Here is a 16,968-nt window from a genome sequence, read left to right as displayed (position 1 = left end):
GATTAGTGGTGATGGAGAATGGGCACTGGTGGAGGGATGGGTACTCGATCATTGTATAACTGAAACCCAAACACAAAAATTTGTAAGTCTACAACTGTACCTCATGGTGTTGTCACTAATAAAAATTAAAATAATAATAATAATAAATGACACGTTAGCACAAATTGCATTTTGGGTGACAATTTCCAAAATAAAAGAATCCTTTGGTAAGAAGAATGACGTTGTTTTACATTTTTACAAATTTCTTTAATAGCCAGCTTGAAGAAGGCAGCTGACCTTAATCTTTTAACCTTCTGCAACTGCATATTGTTTTGGTTAAAACAATATGCAGAAAATCCAGTCCCACACATTGATATGCAAAGAGAGAGAGAGAGAGAGAGAGAGAGAGAGAGAGAGAGAGAGAGAGGCCCTTTTCAGACCTCAGCAGACCTCTCTATTGACACTACACCAAACTCAGCAGGTGACAGTTTCCTAAAGGTTAGGTGCAACTCGATAAGCTTTGTTTAGTTTTGGGGCCACACCTGGCAGTGCTCCGAGGCTCAGCCTGGTGCTGTGGCTTAATTCCTGACCTTGCACAGAGAACCAAGCAGTGCTTGAGGGAGGGCAAAAAAACTGAGGCTTCTTTAGGCAAAGCATGTATTCTCCGGCCCTAGATGCAACTTGAAAAATCTAATACCATATCAAACAACTTTTTGTGTTCTTTTAAAATGTATTATTAAATCTTGGGCTGGAGTGATAGGGCACTTGCTTTGTTCATGGTCAATCTGGGTTCGACTCCGAAGGCCTCTGTGGTTCCCCCAGCCAGCCCGGAGTGATCCCTGAGCCCGGAGCCAGGAGTAAACCCTGAACACAACTGTGTGTGACCCCTCAAAACAACAACAACAACAACAAAGATGAAGCAAAGCCTGGATGACTCCCCAACAAACCCCACAGAGGCCGGAGGAAGTAGGTAGAGCTGTTTTACTTTCCTTGGTGCCGGTTCTGTAGCCTAAGGGATATTTCATCGCCCCATAGAGCATCTGGAAAGAAGATGTAGGAGAGGGACCATACCAGGCAGTAAAAAGCAGTTAGGGAGAATGGAAACAAAAGCAGCGTGATGATTCCTGGAAGGAGGAAAAAGGCCAACAGGCAACGTTAGGACACTGTCTCAATCACCTTCTCCACCTCACCCTTCCACCCTCCAGGTTTTACTCTTGGTGCCTGAGAAGCAAAGACAAATAAGACAAGGGGCTAGAACAATAGCACAGCGGGTAGGGCGTTTGCCTTGCACGCGGCTGACCTGGGTTCGATTCCCAGCATCCCACATGGCCCCCTGAGCACCGCCAGGGGTAATTCCTGAGTGCAGAGCCAGGAGTAACCCCTGTGCATTGCCGAGTGTGACCCAAAAAGCAAAAAACAAAACAAATAAGACATGGGTTGTGCCTCAAAGAAGTGCTTCTCTCAGCCAAGTAAAGGGGCAGAGGTACTTGCATGCAGCTTAGCCTCGGTTTGGTCTCTAGCCCAAACACCATCAGGGTCTTTAGAGAGGCAAACACAGAGCCCGATGGTAGCCCCTAAGCAGGCCAAGTGGGATCCACAATGACACACCCTTCCCCCACCCTGAACTGTTTTTAGGTGTCTAGATAGTTCTATCTATCTAGATAGAACTATCTAGATAGTTCTAGATGTCTAGATAGTTCTATCTAGATAGTTCTAAATGTCTAGATAGTGTCTAGATAGTTCTAGATAGCTCTAGGGCTGGAGCGATAGCACAGCTAGGGCATTTGCCTTGCACGCAGCCAACATGGCCGACCCGAGTTCGATTCCTCCGCCCCTCTCGGAGAGCCCGGCAAGCTACCGAGAGTATTCGATATGCCAGACACAGTAACAACAAAGTCTCCGATGGAGACGTTACTGGGCCCGCTCGAGCAAATCGACGATCAACAGGAGGGCCTTTACTTTTACTTTTAGATAGTTCTAATCAAATGCAGCCCCTGATGGCATTTTTTCAAAATCAGAACAGAAACCAATCAATTGCACAGCACCCTTGTTAACAGATACATGTATTCCTTTTTATTTATTTATTTATGCTTTTTGGGTCACACCTGGTGATGCACAGGGCTTACTCCTGGTTCATGCACTCAGAAATTGCTCCTGGCGGTGCTCGGGGGACCATATTGGATGCTGGGAATTGAACCCGGGTCAGCCGCGTGCAAGGCAAACGCCCTACCCGCTGTGCTATCGCTCCAACCCCACGTGTATTCCTTATTGTTTACCAGGACCATGGCAGGGACAATCTGATTCTAAGGCGGGGGCGCCACTGGCCCTGGTTTCCAGACTGGTAGGTGAACCCCAGTGCCGCTGAGAACAGAACATTCACTCACCTCCCAAATAGACCATTTTTTTCCAGCTCTCAGACTCCAGGATTTTGTCATGTGGGTAGTAACTCTGGTCCATCATGAAGAGAATCATGAGTGAGGCCATGCAAGAGAGAATGAACGTGTTGCCTTTGGTCAGCAGGGAGGTGGAGGCCAGGACGCAGGAAGCATAGGGGCAGGGGAGGCCCCTGTAGGTGGAGGAGAGGCCTGTGTGGAAGGAAGTGACAGGTGCTTCCCACTGCTCTGACGGGACTACTGAGGCCACTCTTAGCACCCAACCTGTCTGCCTCTCCCGTTGGGCCTTCCCACCCCCGGCAACCCCCCTACTCCAAATCCCTATCCCCAGCCTGGAGAGATAGTACAGAAGGTAAGGCCGCCTTGCAAGTGGACACCCCTGGTTCGATCCTGGCACCCCATATGTCACCCACAAACCTCGGCACCACTAGAAGAGACCCCTGAGCCCTGACAGGTATAACCCCCAAACCAAGCAAAACCAAATGCCCACATCCCAAGCATGGCAGACCCTGCAGGGGTGCCCTAGACGTTTGCAGGGGAGGGCGGCCAAGGCCGAGCGAAAGGGCCCTTGGAGAGCTTCTGGTGACTCTGCGTCTGCACCCCCACTTTGTGGGGCCCTGAGGCAGGTGATGCTGTCCCCAAAGCCCGCTCTGTCCACCTGTGTGGGCAGACAGCCCCACTTCTTACTCCAGCCACATGGGAGGGGGAGGCACTGGGGCCTGGGACCCAACCTGTCCCCAGCCATGTTGCTCGTTGGTGCCCAGTTGGCATGGGTTGGGAAGGAAGGAGGAGCCCCCATGGCCGCCACCCACCTGGGCCTACCTGGGTTCCTCTCACTGGCTGAATAAAAGCACAAGCGGAATGTGGTTGCAAGTACGTAGATGGTGCTGAGGAAGCTGTTGAGAGGTCCGGTCACGCCGAGGAGCAGGGCGGAGGCCAGGCCGAAGGTGGTGAAGATGGCAAAGTCATTCAGCTCCAAAACTGCGTTGGAGGGTCATGGTCAGAAGGCCTGACACCCCCCAGGTAGCCACCCTGTCCCCTCTGAGGGGGTGGGGGGGGGGGCTGGTGACCAGCAGGGTGCCGAAGTCCTGGACGGCAACAGCCCCACAGCCCAGGTCTCCTCGTAGCCACGTGTGGGCTACAGGGACCCCAAATGGGAAAAGCCACCAAATTCCCTTTTCATTAAAATGCTTTTTGTTGTTCTTTTGATTTGGGGAGGTGGAGGGCTGGACCACACCCAACAGCGCTGAGGAACTACTCTGGGCTCTGTGTCAACGCAGGCATGACCCCAGCAGTGCGTGGGGGAGCATTTGTGGTGCCAGGGATTCAAACCAGGGGCAGCAGGATGCAAGTCCCCTGGCTGGACTCTCTCTTGGGCCCCTCCGGTGGAATCATACGTGGAAACGTCTGATCTGGTTTCAGGGCAGCTGATGTTTGAAGTCAGTTTTTATTCCCCACTTCCCACCGCCTCCCCCACCCATCAGAGCCACCTCTCCAGGACCTGGAGCAGTTGGTGAGCCCCAGAGGGCCTGCCCGGAGACCAGGGGGTTCCCCAACCCCAGCGCTCGGGCTGCTTCTGTTACCCGACAGGGATGTGCTTGCTTGGTTTGGGGGTGGTGTCGGGGATCGAATCCTCACTCATGCCAGGCCAGCCCTCTGGGCTGAGCCAGCTCTGAGCCCCTCGCAGGGTGTGACTGCTGAGGCCTGTGGGATGGCAGAGGACAGAGGTGGCGCCCTGGCACCGGGAGCGGGGGCCTGGACTCACCCGCTTTGGAGCAGACACTGAGGTGTCTGGTGATGGTCCCAACTGCCATGTCTAAGAGGAAGCTGCTGAGAAGCATCCAGCAAGCACCGCAGGGCTTCCTAAAGGGCGGGCGGACACGATGGCTCCTGCGGGGCCCCCAGAGCCAGCACCACCCCCAGTCTGTCGCCCCCTACTCCCGATTTCAGGGGTGCCCTGCATGATCCCAAACCCATAGTGGGCCTGGGTGCAGAGTTCCAGTCCCACCTCTGTTATCCATCCACCTTCCCAGCCTCCCTCCCTGCCCTCCCTCCCGCCCTCCCTCCCTCTCTCCCTCCACTCTCTCTCTTCCTCCTGCTCTCCCTCTCTCCTGACCTCTCACTCTTCCCTTCTTTCCATCCCTCCCTCCCTGCCACCCTCCCTCCCTCCCTCCTTCCCTCCCTCTTCAGCTCTGCCCATCCCTGTCTTCCATTCCTCCATCTGCGAAATGATGTGTGTGTGCTAAAAAAAAAATTCTGCTTATAGGGCTGGAGCGATAGCACAGCGGGTAGGGCGTTTGCCTTGCACGTGGCCCGACCGGGGTTCAATTCCCAGCATCCCCTATGGTCCCCCGAGAACGGCCAGAAGTAATTCCTGAGTGCATGAAACAGGAGTAACCCCTGTGCATCACTGAGTGTGACCCAAAAAGCAAAAAAATAAATAAATAAAAATTCTGTTTATGGGGGCCAGAGTGATAGTACAGCAGGTAGGGAGCTTGCCTTGCATGCAGCCGACCGGGGTTCAATCTCCAGCATCCTAGATAGGTTCTCTGAGCACCACCAGGAGTGATTCCAGGGGTCAGAGTGCAGAGTGAGACCTGAGCACTGCCTCAAAACAAACAAAAATCTGCTTATAGGCACAGATCAGACCACCCATGTCTCCGAGCGGGAGTTTTGGCAGTCATATCTTTAAAAGAAATCGGCGCCCGTCAACTGTGCTATCAGAGGTGTCAGAATGGAGGTGTTCTTAATTGATCCTTTAACAAAGTCCACAGGATCAGACCTGGGGGGCCTCCTCTTCATTCAGGATGGTGATGATCTGAGCTGTGTTTTCTTTTATTTTGGCCAGCCTGGCTAGAGGCTTATCATTTTTAATGATCTTTTTGAAGAAGCAGTTTTGGCCTCCTTAATTTTATCTATTGATTTCTTATTTTCAGTTTCACTGATGGCTGCTGTCATCTGGGAGGAGAGGAAACCAGGGGCCACATCTGGTGGTGCTCATGGGCTATTCCTGGCTCAGTGCTGAGCGGTCACTTCTGGCAGGACTCAGTATGATCTACTTGGAGAAGCAAGGGAGTTGGGATCCACCCACCAGTGATCAGGACTTACTCCTGGCTCTGTCATTTGGAATCACTCCTGGTGGTGCTTGGGGAACCATACCAGATGCTAGAGATAGAACCCAGGTCAGCCGCATGCAAGGCAAATGTCCTGCTGGCTCTATTATCTCTCCAGTCCAGATCTATTTTTTAATTGAGTTGTTCCTTTTATTCTTGTTAAATGTCACACCTAGCAGTGCTCAGAGATTACTACTGGCAATGTTCAATGGACTATATGTGGTACTATGGTTTTGTTTTGTTTTTTAGATTTTTATTAGTGAAACACCATGAGGTACAGTTTAGATTTACAAATTTTTGTTGCTATGGTTTTGAACCTGGGTCAGTGAATGCAAGGCAAGTGCTAAACACCTGTACTATCTCTGCAGGCCCACTATTTTCTTTTCTGTTTGTTGTGGGGGGTCCGTGCCCGGTGATGCACAGGGCTTACTCCTGGCTCTGCACTCAGGGAGCTCACTCCTGGCAGGCTCAGAAGACCATCTGGGGTGTTGGAGATTGAACCCAGGTCAGTCGTATGCACAGATAGAGCCCTGCCCATTGTACTATTACTCTGCCTCCCAGTGCCCTATTTTCTTGTCGAGTTTGGTTTTATATATAAATATTCTTTGGGTTTGGTGATGCTCAGGGGTTACTCCTGGTTCTGCACCCAGGAGTTACTCCTGCAGTGCACGGGGGCCTTTATGGGATGCCAGGGATTGAACCTGGGTCAACTGCATGCAAGGCAAACATCCTACTTGCTATACTATTACTCTGGTCCGGTCTTGTATATTTTGAATTCGAGTCTTACAATATCTCTTGTGAATACTGTCTGCCAGTGACTTGTCTTTTTGGTGTCCTCTTGATGTTGTCTTTTGCAGAGTATCTTTCTTTGCGATATATAGATCTGAGGCTGTAACTCTCCTACGTGTCATTCTCAGTAGTTTTTCCTAAGATGACATTTTTGTTTTATTTTGTTTGGAGTCATAGCCACAGTGCTCAGGGACTAATCCCAACCCGGTACTTAGGGGTCATACCCTATTGTACTTGGGGACCTTGTAGTGCTGGGGATCAAAGCCCAGGTCTCCTTCACGCAAAGCATCGTGCCTGTGTTTGATCTGTTGAGCTTTCTCTCTGGCCTACTGTTGTTGGCATTTTACTGGGGGACAGGATAAGGTGGGGCTGGGGTTTTTTCAGCCACATCTGACAATGCATGCGGACTCTGGGACTATCCCTGGCTCCGTGCTCAGGACTGCATTAGGCACTGTTTGCGGGGACTCTATGCATGTGATTACAGGGATCAAACAGAGGTGGCCACGATCACGACCATCCTGTTATTCATCGATTGTCTCGAGCAGGCCCCAGTAACGTCTCCTTCGTCCTAGCCCTGAGACTTTTAAAAAGAGTGCCATATTCAAGGCTCTTTCAGAATTAGGAGAATGAGACCCTTCATTGTTACTGGTATTTGGCATATTGGGGACGCCACGGGGAGTTTGCCAGACTCTACCGTGTGGGCAGGTTACATTCGGTAGCCTGCCAGTTTGTCCAAAGTAGGAATGAGATAATAAAATGTCTCACGGCCGCAAATACGGCCGCGCACTTCCGTTTCCAGGAGCTGGGTTTTATAGTCTCTGGGTCTTGGCCGTTGATGGGATTACACGGCGCCAGGGGGCCAGTTGGTGGGTGTGACCCCTGCCTACTGGAATATGGAGGATCTGGGTGGAGGATGCTCAGCCCTGATCCGAGCAGGCCTGGAGATCTCAGCCCCGGGACCCGCATGCCTCTGCTCCTCTACCAGTACTTTCATGCGTGTGGAGAGTGATCTCAGCACTCATGCAAGGCAAAGGCCTTACGCCTGTAGTTTCTTTCTGCATTCCCCTCACCTCTTGGAAGGCAGTCATCAGTCTCAGATCAGTTCTCCCTGAGAGCACACTCACAGGCCTATTCCTTGATTACAGTGTTTTGTTTTGGGGCCCCACCCAGCAACACTCAGGGGCTGCTCCTGGCTCTGCACTCAGGACTTATTCCTGGTGGTGCTGGGGGATGGAATGCTGAGGATTAAACCCAGGCAGGCCACGTGCACAGGCCACAGGCCACAGGCCGCTATACTATCTCTCAAGTCCCACCGATTGCGATTCTTGAGCAGCTGAGTAGATCCAAAGCCTGACCTTAAACCTCAGTCGTTTCCAAATAGCCCCAACATCTACTTTGTTTAGGTCCATACCTGTGTCTAAAGGTTGCTGAGGCTAAATAAAAATGCTAGGCACATGGGGCTGGAGCGATAGCACAGCGGGCAGGGCGTTTGCCTTGCACGCGGCCGACCCAGGTTCGATTCCCAGCATCCCATATGGTCCTGTGAGCACCGCCAGGAGTTAATTCCTGAGTGCATGAGCCAGGAGTAACCCCTGAGCATCGCCGGGTGTGACCCAAAAAGCAAAAAAAAAAAAAAAAAGAGTATCTCACTGGGGCGATAGCACAGCAGGCAGGGCATTTGCCTTGCATGTGGCCGACCCGGGTTCGATTCCCAGCATCCCATAGGGTCCCCCGAGTACCGCCAGGAGTAATCCCTGAGTGTAGAACCAGGAGGAACCCCTGAGCATCACTGGGTGTGACCCAAAAAAGAAAAAAAAGAATATCACAGAATTTTGTGGTTTTTTCTTCCTTTTTGTTTTTGTTTTTGGGCTGCACTCTGCAATGCTCAGGGCTTACTCCTGGCTTTACACTCAAGAATCATTCCTGGCAGTACTCAGGAGACCATATGGGATGCCAGGGATTGAACGCTTGTTGGCCCTGTGCAAGCCAAGCGCCCTACCAGCTGTCCTATCTCTCCAGCCCAGAATGTCACAAAATTTTCAAACAGAAATACTGAAACCACATCAGGTAAAAATCATCTTATGGGTGAGAAAGAGATCCAGAGACTTCATTTGCTGATGGTTATAATAAAACAGATAAAGATGATGTTCATTGCAGGGCTGGGTAGAGAGTACAGGGGTTACAATGCTTCCCTTGCCTGCAGCTGCCATCAGCACAGCAAGAGTCCTCCCCACAGCTGGGAGCAATCCCCAAGCAAAGAGCCAGGACCAGCCCCAAGTGCCACCTATGTGGCCCAACACACTCCCCCAAAGAAGTTATTTGCATTATAAAGGATTTATCCTTTATAGATTATCCTTATCCTTTATATTATCCTTATTTCATTTCTCTCTCTCTTTTTTTTTTTTTTTTTGCTTTTTGGGTCATGCCCGGCGATGCTCAGGGGTTACTCCTGGCTCATGTACTCAGTAATTGCTCCTGGCAGTACTCGGGGGACCATATGGGATGCTGGGAATCGAACCTGTGTTGGCCGTGTTGGCTGCGTGCAAGGCAAACGCCCTACCCCCTGTGCTATGGCTCCAGCTCCTCATTTCTCTATTTTTATTGTGAATGCAGGGACCCATTCATGCAAGGCAAATGCCCCATGGCTGAGCCCCACGGCCCACTCCTGTTTTATTTATTTATTTATTTATTTATTGCTTTTTGGGTCATACCTGGCGATGTACAGGGGTTACTCCTGGCTCATGCACTCAGGAATCACTCCTGGTGGTGCTCGGGGGACCATATGGGATGCTGGGAATCGAACCTGTGTTGGCCATGTTGGCTGCGTGCAAGGCAAACGCCCTACCCGCTGTGCTATCGCTCCAGCCCCCTCCTGTTTTATTTTTATTCCCCATTTGCTTCATTATTGTCACCATTGTTACAAAGCCCAGGGGTGGCACACACTTGACTGTGGTGCAACCCCTCTAGCTGTGGTGCTCACTGAGTGTTGTCCACCAAGGGGCTGTACTTGTACGCGCAGCCACAATGCTCACACGCCTGGCCACAGTGCTCTACAAGGTGGCCCTCCTGAAGTTGTGGAGCTCCCACACACACTCGCTACAAGCTGAACTCCTTAGCTATGTCATCTGCGCTGCACCCTGAGATGCCCAGGGAACTGTGTGGTGCCAGGAATCAAAGTAGTGTTGGCCACAGGCAAGGAAAGTGCCTTCACCCTTGTACTATCTCTCCAGTCTGTCTCCTGTCTGCCCTGTTTAATTTGTTTCCTTTTTTTTTTTTTAGATTTTTTTGGGGGTCACACCCGGCAATGCACAGGGTAACTCCTGGGTCATGCACTGAGGAATTACTCCTGGAGGTGCTCAGGGGACCATATGGGATACTGGGAATCAAACCCAGGTCAGCCGCGTACAAGACAAATGCCCTACCCACTATGCTATCGCCTCAGCCCGAGCCCTGTTTAATTTTTAATTAAAAAATATTTGGCAGTTGTGGGGACAGATAGTACAACTGGTAGGGCATTGCCCGTCAACCCAGATTCAATCCCAAGCATCATATATGGTCCCCCAAGCACCACTAGGAGTAATTCCTGAGTACAGAGCCAGGAGTAACCCCTGAGCATTGCTGAATATGGCAAAAAGCCCCAAAAATATTTTCTGGGGATGGGAGAGACAGCACAGTGGGCAAGGTGCTTGCTTTGCATGTAGCTAACTGGGTTCGCTCCCCAGCACCCTAATATGCCTCCCCCCACCCCGAGTCCCATCAGGAGTGATCCCTGAGCACTGCCCTTTCTCCTGGCCTGACTCCTCCCTGCACGTCTGTGTCCGGCTGTCTGCCCTCCTGGCTCCGCTCATACCACTGGCTCCAGCTCTGAGCTAAGAGCCTGCTGGGTCCCGGACCTACTGGCAAAAGCTGCAGAAGATGGAGAAGAGCCCCAAGATCATGTTGGCCAGAGACAGTGCAGTGGCGAAATCCTTCATCTGGTAGCAGCTCTGGGATTTGGTCTGGAAGAAACCGCCACACTGACTTGGGGCCTGGAGGAGAGGGATGAGCATTCGGAAGTCAAAAAGTCTTGGAAGGGGGCTGGAGAGATAGCACAGCGGGGAGGGCGTTTGCCTTGCACGCGGCCGACCCGGGTTCGATTCCCAGCATCCCATATGGTCCCCTGAGCACCGCCAGGAGTAACTCCTGAGTGTAGAGCCAGGAGTAACCCCTTGCATCGCCAGGTGTGATTCCCCCCCCCCCCAAAAATAAAGTCTTGGAAGAGGGGCCAGAGAGATGGGACAGCAGGTAGGGTATTTACCCTGCACACAGCTGAACCAGGTGTGATCCCTGACACCCCATAAGGTCTTCAGCATCAACACAGTGATCCCTGAGTGCCAAGCACTGATCCCTGAGTGCTGCTGGGTGTGCCTCCACCCCAGTAAATCCCAGAAGAGGCTTCCAGGCAGCAGGAAGCTGCGGTTCCCCTTGTCCTCACTCCAGAATGCACCTCCCACGCCACGCCTCTGCTGGTCTAGAGGCCTGGAAGAGGTGGGAGGGACAGGTGAAGACAAAGATGCAGAAGACAATGGCAAACTCAGAAGTCTCCACTCCCTGACTGCACCCTGAGCCCGAGCCCTCGGTCTGTGTTGTGAGGACCTCCCTCCAGCCCGATCAAATCCAAGACCCCCCCCCCCCCCCCCCACACACACACACACACTCTTGAGAGATGAGCTTTCGGACACAGAGCAGTCCCCCTTTAAAAAAATTTCCAGGGATTGGAGCCATCACACAGTAGATAGAGCATTTGCCTTGCATGCAGTGGACACAGGTTCAATTCCCAGCATCCTATATGGTCATCTGAGCACTACCAGGAGTAATTCCTGAGTGCAGAACCAGGAGTAACCCCTGTGCATCGCCAGGTGTGACACAAAAAGCAAAAAAAAAAAAAATTCAAGCTATTTAAAATACTTTGGGGTACACCCCATGAATAAAAAACACTGGGCAGCGGTCAGCCCCAGCCCCAGGGTGGCACGGAGGACCCGGTGTGGCACAGGCACTGCTGCCGTGAAGAAAGTGTGTCGGGGATCCCTTGGTACAATGCGTTCGGTGGCCAAGAATTGCCTCCCCAGCAGAGGAAGAAAGAGACGGGGACCACTGACCGACGGTCAATGGCCAGTTTATTCAGAACCAAACAGATTACAGAAAATCTGAGGGGCTTTGAGGTACAGAACTGCACATAGGTGTGATTTATCATCTAAGGGGTAAAGTGTTTCCTCGGAGATTATTCTTTTGGGTGGATTAATTCAAGGAGACGCTCTGTCTAGAGGCTTTTCTGAGAAACCTGCCCAGGGCGACATTCCATCTATATTGCTTTTTTTTTTTTTCTCCTTTCCCTTGCTGCTAGTACATATTAGACCATTAAGTTTACTTATTAATATTTGCAGTTCTTTGGATAAGCACAGTAAGTAATATAGGTTCCCAAACTTAGTTGTCTGGGCTCCAGGAGCAAGGGTTAAAAGCTAGCTGGACTGTCACTGTGAATCCCAGACTAAGTCCTCAGGCAAATTTTGCTTTTCCTACTCCATGGGGTTCTGTAGGTCATTACGACTTGTATCACAATGTGACTCATGATTTCTAGACTGTCCCACATCAAAGCCAGGGTAGTTTTACTGATGGCCTTGGTGATCCCTTGGTGAGACCCAGATTTTTTTGGGTGTCAGGAACTATGGCAACTAAAGCCTAAGTCAAGTAATCATGATGGATGCCCAGGAGGAGATATATTTCAGAGTCAATTAACTCCCAGATACTAGGAGCATGGCATTAATGGTCTTACTGTGTTTAAGCAAAGAGCATTGTTCTACATCTAAGTAACACTGTCCTCCTGTTGTTCATTGATTTGCTTGAGTGGGCCCAGTAACGTCTCCATTGTTTTTTTGGTTTTTTTTGCTTTTTTGGGTCACACCCGGCGATGCACAGGGGTTATTCCTGGCTCTGCACTCAGGAGACACTCCTGGCGGTGCTCAGGGGACCATATGGGATGCTGGGAACCGAACCTGGGTCGGCCGTGTGCAAGGCAAACGCCCTACCCGCTGTGCTATAGCTCCAGCCCCTAAAGTCTCCATTTTTGAGACTTTGTTGTTACTGTGTTTGGCATATTGAATACGTCACGGGGAGCTTGCCAGGCTTTCCCGTGTGGGCCAGATACTCTCGGTAGCTTGACGGGCTTTCCGAGAGGGGTGGAGGAATCGAACCCGGCTCGGCCGGGCTGGCTGTGCACAAGGCAAACGCCTTACCACTGTGCTATCGCTCCAGCCCGTTCTACAGTAAAATATGAAGAAGTTATAGGGGAAAGAGAAAAGCAAAAAACAGACACACAACAAATAACAAACAAGAGATTCACTACCGATACAAGGTCCAGAGCCACCAGAAGGTTTGACTTTATAAGTAACCAAGGCTGGGGAATTTAGCAGCTAACAGAATGAGAGGTAATGCACAAAGAAAAGGTTAAGGATAAATTTGGGGAGGGGGGAGATTAGGAATGCTTGTAAGAGCACTGTAAGCTTCTCTGTGGGGGGGAGGGACAGGGGTGATTTACGGCTGAAGCCTAAAACACTTGAGGTTAATATCCATCAATGGCCCCTCAGGATGGGACCTCCCCCAAGGAGCCCCCACATCCTGGCTCTGAGCCCCCCTACCCTGTGAAGAGTAGTAGGTCCAGGTCCACCAGGAGGAAAGTCGCAAGCGAACAGGCACCCCACCGACCAGCTCACAGTCACCTCTTCTGTCCCTCTCCTGACCCCGTGAATGAGGACAAGAGCCTCTACCCACCAGAACACCTTGCAGCAGGAGACCTGCAGGGTGCAGGTAGTGGAGCGGGGGAAGTTCATTCCCGGGACACTAAGGTCCCTCCTTCCCCCCAGACAGTCCTGTCCTTCCACACTAACAGCCCAAAGAGTCCGTTTCCTTTGGAGGAGCCCCGGTGTCCCCGCCCCGAGAACGCCCCCCCCCCCCACGGTTGGTAGAAATCTCTGAAATCTCTGCAGACAGAGGCCGGGCGCAGAGCAAAGGAGAAAAGTTTCTGCTCTGCTGGTCCTTCCCTGCCCCTCCTCAGAGACATAGGCTGAAGCTGTCCTGCACAACCCCTCTGGACAGGCTCGGGCCTGTTCGTTTTGGGCAAAGCTGAGACTAATAAATCACACTCCATCCCCACAATCCCTGGCACCAAGATGCCAGAGGCTGGACGGGAGGGGGTGGAATTGGAGGGGATGTGACTAGGGTTTGGGGCCGGGAGGGCAGTAGGGTGACATGGGGAGCTCAATCCTTTGCCAAAGAGTTCAGTAGCCATATCCCCAAAGCCAGGACTCCTGACCCCTCATGGCCCAGTGCTGTAAGGCCCGAGACAGGAAGCAATGAGAGTACTGCAGGGGAGAGGTCTACAGCCCACTCCCTCCCTGCCCCTACCCTCTCTCCCCTTCTCCCGGCCTCTAGGGTTGCAGGGCTGCTCTGGGCCAGCCCAGTTTGCCTGAAGAGCCGCCCGCACCTCTGGCTCCCAGCAGCAGATGCTCATGCCAAACTCTGCACGCCAAACACTGTTTTTCACAGTCAACTAAAAATTAACCAGCAATTGCCTATTTTCTCTTGGATTCACGAAGGACTTAAACACCTTCTCCAGGGCTCCTCCCCCTCCACTACCAACCAACAGGACCGATCCCGGATTCATGATAAACTCAGAACTCTTTTTTGCTTTTTGGGTCACACCTGGCGATGCACAGGGGTTCCTCCTGGCTCTGCACTCAGGAGTTACTCCTGGCGGTGCTCGGGGGACCCTATGGGATGCTGGGAATCGAACCCCCGTCGGCCGCGTGCAAGGCAAACGCCCTACCCGCTGTGCTATCGCTCCAGCCCCCAAACTCGGAACTCTTATGAGTGCATCCTCTTCAGGAAGACAAGATGCCTGAGCGTCCGCAGACACTCTTCCTGCTTCTGTGACACCTCATCCCGCACACGAGGAAACGGGCTTCAGGGTGGACACGCAGATGCTCCAGGAAATGGAGTCAAGATTTGAGTGAGGCCTTTTCCAACTAATGGTAACTTGATGCTTAATACATAGGTCTCCGGTGTGAGAGGAGGCAAACCCGAGAGAAAGGCTTGTGGGGACCTGGATTGAGAAGGAACAACCCCACCCCGAAACCCCTCCCCACTCCCCAACAAAAGAACTGGTTGAAGAAATAGTCCAGTAGGTAAGGAAGGCGCTTGCCCTGCATGCAGCAGACCAGGGTTCAATCCTTGGCACCCCGTGTGATTTCGCGTCTGCCTTCTGTAAGCCCTAAACACAGTTGGGACTGGCCCCAAGCATCACCACCCCCTCCCTGGCCAAAAAAATAAAAGGAGGGGCCAGAGAGATGGTAGAGGGTAGGGCGCTTGCACTCAGACGACCCAGGTTCCATCCCAGGCACCCCATATGGTCCCCCAAGCACCGCCAGGAGTAATTCCTGAGTGCATAACTGGAGTAACCCCTAGATCACTGGGTGTGACCCAAAACAAAAAAACAAAAGAACCACCCAGGTGCCAGAGGGCTACGCAGGGTTAAGGCAATTAACTGCCTTGCCCACAGCCAAAGCTGGTTCGATCCCAGGCACTGCATATGGTCCCCAGAGCACCTCTGATGGCAGAGCCAGGAGTAAACTCTGAGCGCTGCCAGGTGTAGCTCAAAAACAAATTTTGAAAAAGGAACGATCTATTCTGCAGACATTTGGTCATAAAGCAAGATCCACTGTCAGTGCTCAGGACACAAAGATACAGGCCTTAGTCTCATCTCCGGACCGGAAGGGGTATTTAAGTCTGCAGAGAAAGATTGTGGGGAGCATTGGGGAGGGAGGGGTTCAGCCCCTGGCGAGGGCTCCCTGCCAGAGGCAAGAGGGCGGTGGGGGCCCTGCAGACCCAGACGCGCAGCCCTCCCAAGCCTCGTGCTGGGCCAGAACCCGCCAAGGCCCCTTTCCGGCCGCCTCTCCCGGCAGCTCCGGGCCCCTCCCCGGCTGCACTGGACAGCGGAGACTGCTGGAGGTCACCCCCCTCGGCTTCCCCGGGGTCTCTCGCCACACCCAGCAGCCTCTCCACCCCTCGGCACGGCCCCGGGTTCGATCCTCGGCCCCCCACACGGTCCCCTGAGCATCACCAGCAGGGATCCTTGGCCGCAGAGCCGGGGGCAAGCCCCGAGCACGGGGGGTGGGCCAGAGAGAAAACCAAAACAGAAGCCCCCCTAACCCCCCACTCTGAGTCTGGAACGAGCCCCGACGCGCGGGGGGGGGGGGTCCAGCCGGGAGCACTGCGCAGGTGCAGGGCGCGGGGCGGGGTCCCCTGCAGACGCGCCCCCCGGACCAGGCGCCCCCCGGGCCGGGGCGCAGGCTCACCTGGCGATGGGCCATTCTTAGATGGAAGGGGGACGGCAGGCTGCCCCGATTCCTGCGTGGTGGAGGGGGTCCAGCCCGGATGAGGGGCGGCCGCGCGGCTCCCGAGCCCCGTGCTCCGCGCGCTTAGCTCACAATCCCCCCGGGCAGGGGAGGGGCTGCACAGGCCGGGCAGTGGGCGCAGCTGCCCCAAGGGTGGCATCCAGGAGGGGCCGGAGAGGTCGGCGGAAAGGGCACTTTGCTGCACTCTGCCGACCCGGGTTCGAGCCTGGCACCCCACCTGGTTCCCCCGAGACCCACCAGGAGGGACCCCTGAGCACCGTCGGGGGTGCCCCCTCCAACCTCCTTCCCACCCCCCTCCCCCGCAAATGGCACGTGGGATGGAGGAACAGAGGAAAAGCCAGACTTGGGAGGGGTGAGAGAGACCCGAGAGTGTGGTCAGTGGTCAGTGGGCCTTAGCCGGGATGCAGGCAGAGAAGCGCTCCCGGAGGGTGCGGAGGGTGCGGGCAGGTGCGGGCAGGTGCGGCCAGTGTTTCCTGTCCCCACCCTCCCTCTCCTCCGGTGTTTGCTGCATGACTGACGATCCAAGCCGGATTCCCTATTGAAGGGACTAGGTTGTGAGTAGCGTGAAGAGATGGTGCGTGTAGAGTTTCTGGCAGACGGTTCCAACCTACTGCGGGGGCACGAGGCGGCACATTCCGGAGGACAGAAGGATGATCCGGTCACTCTGGAGGTGGAGGGAACGGGAAGTAGCTGGACTTAGAGCCATTGTGGGGCGGAATCCCAAGGGCGTGGGCGAGGAACCCAAGAGTGGGCAGTAGCCTTCCAGGGGGTCTAGGTGGACAGGCCACTGCAGAAAGAAGGAGATTAGTGTTGGGTGGGGTCCCAGGCACCATCCAAACACCTGCCTTCATCCTCCAACCTGCCTGGTGCTCACAGAGTTTGCAGGAGCCCACCGGATACTATACAGGGGGATGGTGCAGGACCCAGGGGCCAGCCGGGAGACAGGTCCTGGGAAGGCGCAGCTGTGCTCCCTGGTTTCCATCACCCACGACCCCACCTCTTCCCGGGCAAGCACCATCTACTCTCTCCAGCCCCTCCTTTCGTGCTTTTTGGTTTCTGACCCACATCCATGGGTGCTCAAGGCTTTCTCCTGGCTCTGTGCTCAGTATTCACTCCTGGCAGGGATTAAGCCCCATATTGGGGGCCGGTGAACTAGCACACAGCAGGTAGGGTACTTGCCTTGGACGTGGCTGACCGGAGTGACCTCTGAGCCCAGAGTCAGGAATAAGCCCTGAGCACCACCAG

At 53.5% G+C, this 16,968-nt stretch overlaps 2 protein-coding genes across 2 annotated transcripts in view; both read right to left on the bottom strand.

Annotated features, from left to right (window-relative positions):
- ZNF691 (zinc finger protein 691) overlaps positions 1–16,968 on the bottom strand; it is a 132,117-nt gene that overhangs the window by 70,794 nt on the left and 44,355 nt on the right. The window lies entirely within an intron of this gene.
- On the bottom strand, positions 961–15,752 carry TMEM269 (transmembrane protein 269). Its single transcript, XM_056123503.1, has 6 exons — positions 15,664–15,752; positions 10,172–10,302; positions 4,138–4,235; positions 3,195–3,353; positions 2,364–2,564; positions 961–1,103 (listed from the first exon to the last, which is right to left on the bottom strand). The coding sequence occupies exons 1-6, from the start codon at positions 15,676–15,678 to the stop codon at positions 961–963; spliced, it is 747 nt and encodes a 248-aa protein (XP_055979478.1). The 5' UTR covers positions 15,679–15,752.

Source organism: Sorex fumeus, unplaced genomic scaffold, assembly GCF_029834395.1.
Source record: "Sorex fumeus unplaced genomic scaffold, SorFum_2.1 ptg000047l, whole genome shotgun sequence".
Taxonomy (NCBI): Eukaryota; Metazoa; Chordata; class Mammalia; order Eulipotyphla; family Soricidae; genus Sorex; species Sorex fumeus.
The sequence above is the reverse complement of the archived record's forward strand: the minus strand, read 5'-3'. Positions and strand labels throughout refer to the sequence as shown.

Bases quoted from the DNA above. Each gene is read 5' to 3' on its own strand.
- TMEM269 (XM_056123503.1), bottom strand. The intron at 3,354-4,137 runs GTGAGTCCAGGC...CCTCCAACGCAG, and splicing joins CAGTGTCTGCTCCAAAGCGG to TTTTGGAGCTGAATGACTTT. The intron at 2,565-3,194 runs GTAGGCCCAGGT...CCTTCCACACAG, and splicing joins AGCCAGTGAGAGGAACCCAG to GCCTCTCCTCCACCTACAGG.